Below are 2101 nucleotides of genomic sequence, written 5' to 3'. Positions count from 1 at the left end.
TTTTATTCAGTAGCTGACATGTTAGTATTAGCTATAAGTTTTCTATGTATGTATGTATATACATATACGTATACATATATATATATAACATATATGTATATGTTTGTATGTATATGTACATATGTGTGTATAGATAAAAAATACAAACACACACACACACACCCATACACACACACACACACACACACACACACACATATATATATGGATATATGTATACATATATAGGGAAACATACTCATTTAAATGGTCACTTACTTTCAGATGGAGGTTGTGACGATGAAACGAGCTCTGCTGCCTTCGCGGAAATAGTCGCTAATTCTATTGAATAACTAGGTACTGGAGTGGTTGGAGGTACTGGTGTTCTCTCGGTCGACCTTGGTTCCGCTGAAGTTGGTAACACTGTTGATCTCTCGGTTAATCTTGTAATTTCTGATGAAGTTGGTATCATTGTTCTTCTATCTGTCGAGCTTCTAGGTTGGGGTGACGTTGGTAACACTGTTGTTCTCTCTGTAGAGCTCACAGGTTCTGGTGACGTTGGTAACACTGTCGTTTTCTCTGTAGAGCTTGTAGGCTCTGGTGACGTTGGTAACACTGTTGTTCTCTCTGTCGAGCTTGTAGGTTCTGGTGACGTTGGTAACACTGTTGTTCTCTCTGTAGAGCTCACAGGTTCTGGTGACGTTGGTAACACTGTTGTTCTCTCTGTCGAGCTTGTAGTTTCTGGTGACGTTGGTAACACTGTTATTCTCCCTGTCGAACTTTTAAGCTCTGGTGACGTTGGTAACACTGCTGTTCTCTCTGTCGAGCCTGTAAGTTCTGGTGATGTTGGTAACACTGTTGTGCTCTCTGTCGAGCTTGTTGGTTCTTGAGACGTTGGTAACACTGTTGTTCTCTCTCTCGAGCCTATAGGTTCTGGTGAGGTTGGTAACACTGTTGTTCTCTCTGTCGGGCCTGTAAATTCTGGTGTCGTTGGTAAAACTGTTGTTCTCTCTGTCGAGCCTGTAAATTCTGGTGTCGTTGGTAACACTGTTGTTCTCTCTGTCGAGCTTGTAGGTTCTGGTGACGTTGGTAACACTGCTGTTCTCTCTGTCGAGCCTGTAAGTTCTGGTGATGTTGGTAACACTGTTGTTCTCTCTGTCGAGCCTGTAAATTCTGGTGTCGTTGGTAACACTGTTGTTTTCTCTGTCGAGTTTGTAGGTTCTGGTGACGTTGGTAACACTGTTGTTCTCACTGTCGAGCCTATAGGTTCTGGTGACGTTGGTAAAACTGCTGTTCTCTCTGTCGAGCCTGTAAGTTCTGGTGATGTTGGTAACACTGTTGTTATCTCTGTCGAGCCTGTAAATTCTGGTGTCGTTGGTAACACTGTTGTTCTCTCTGTCGAGTTTGAAGTTTCTGGTGACGTTGGTAATACTGCTGTTCTCTCTGTCGAGCTTGTAGGTTCTGGTGACGTTGGTAACACTTTTGTTCTCTCTGTCAAGGTTGTTGGTTCTTGAGACGTTGGTAACACTGTTGTTCTCTCTGTCGAGCGTATAGGTTCTGATGAGGTTGGTATCACTGTTACTCTCTCTATAAAGCTTGTAGGTTCTGGTGACGTTGGTAACACTTTTGTTCTCTCTGTCAAGGTTGTTGGTTCTTGAGACGTTGGTAACACTGTTGTTCTCTCTGTCGAGCGTATAGGTTCTGGTGACGTTGGTATCACTGTTGCTCTCTCTATAAAGCTTGTAGGTTCTGGTGACGTTGGTAACACTGTTGTTCTCTCTGTCGAGCCTGTAGGTTCTGGTGACGTTGGTAACACGGTTGTTTTCTCTGTTGTGCGTGTACGTTCTGATGGCGTTAGTAACACTGTTGTTCTCTCAGTCGAGCCTGTAGGTTCTGGTGACGTTGGTAACATTGTTTTCTCTTTTGAACTTGTAGGTTCTGGTGACGTTGGTAACATTGTTTTCTCTTTTGAACTTGTAGGTTCTGGTGACGTTGGTAACACTGATGGTTTCTCCATTAAACTTGTAGAATCTGGCAAAGTTGGTAACACTTTTCTATCTGTAAACTCATAGGTTCTGGTGACGTTGGTAACACTGTTGTTCTCTCTGTAGAGCTCACAGGG

General features: G+C 43.1%; 1 protein-coding gene across 1 annotated transcript; it reads right to left on the bottom strand.

Annotated features, from left to right (window-relative positions):
* Window positions 1–250: 250 nt before the first annotated feature.
* LOC125030969 (proteoglycan 4-like) lies at window positions 251–1891 on the bottom strand. The gene is made up of 2 exons (XM_047621389.1): window positions 712–1891; window positions 251–432 (listed from the first exon to the last, which is right to left on the bottom strand). The coding sequence occupies exons 1-2, from the start codon at window positions 1889–1891 to the stop codon at window positions 251–253; spliced, it is 1362 nt and encodes a 453-aa protein (XP_047477345.1).
* Window positions 1892–2101: the final 210 nt, after the last annotated feature.

Source organism: Penaeus chinensis, chromosome 12 (genome assembly GCF_019202785.1).
Source record: "Penaeus chinensis breed Huanghai No. 1 chromosome 12, ASM1920278v2, whole genome shotgun sequence".
NCBI classification, from domain to species: Eukaryota; Metazoa; Arthropoda; class Malacostraca; order Decapoda; family Penaeidae; genus Penaeus; species Penaeus chinensis.
This window is presented reverse-complemented; position numbering and strand designations above follow the sequence as displayed.

Excerpts from the sequence above, each read along its gene's own strand:
- LOC125030969 (XM_047621389.1), bottom strand. The coding sequence starts at position 1,891 with ATGTTACCAACGTCACCAGAACCTACAGGCTCGACTGAGAGAACAACA. Across the intron at positions 433-711 it reads AACGTCACCAGAAACTACAA|AAATTACAAGATTAACCGAG; the intron begins GCTCGACAGAGA and ends CAACTTCATCAG.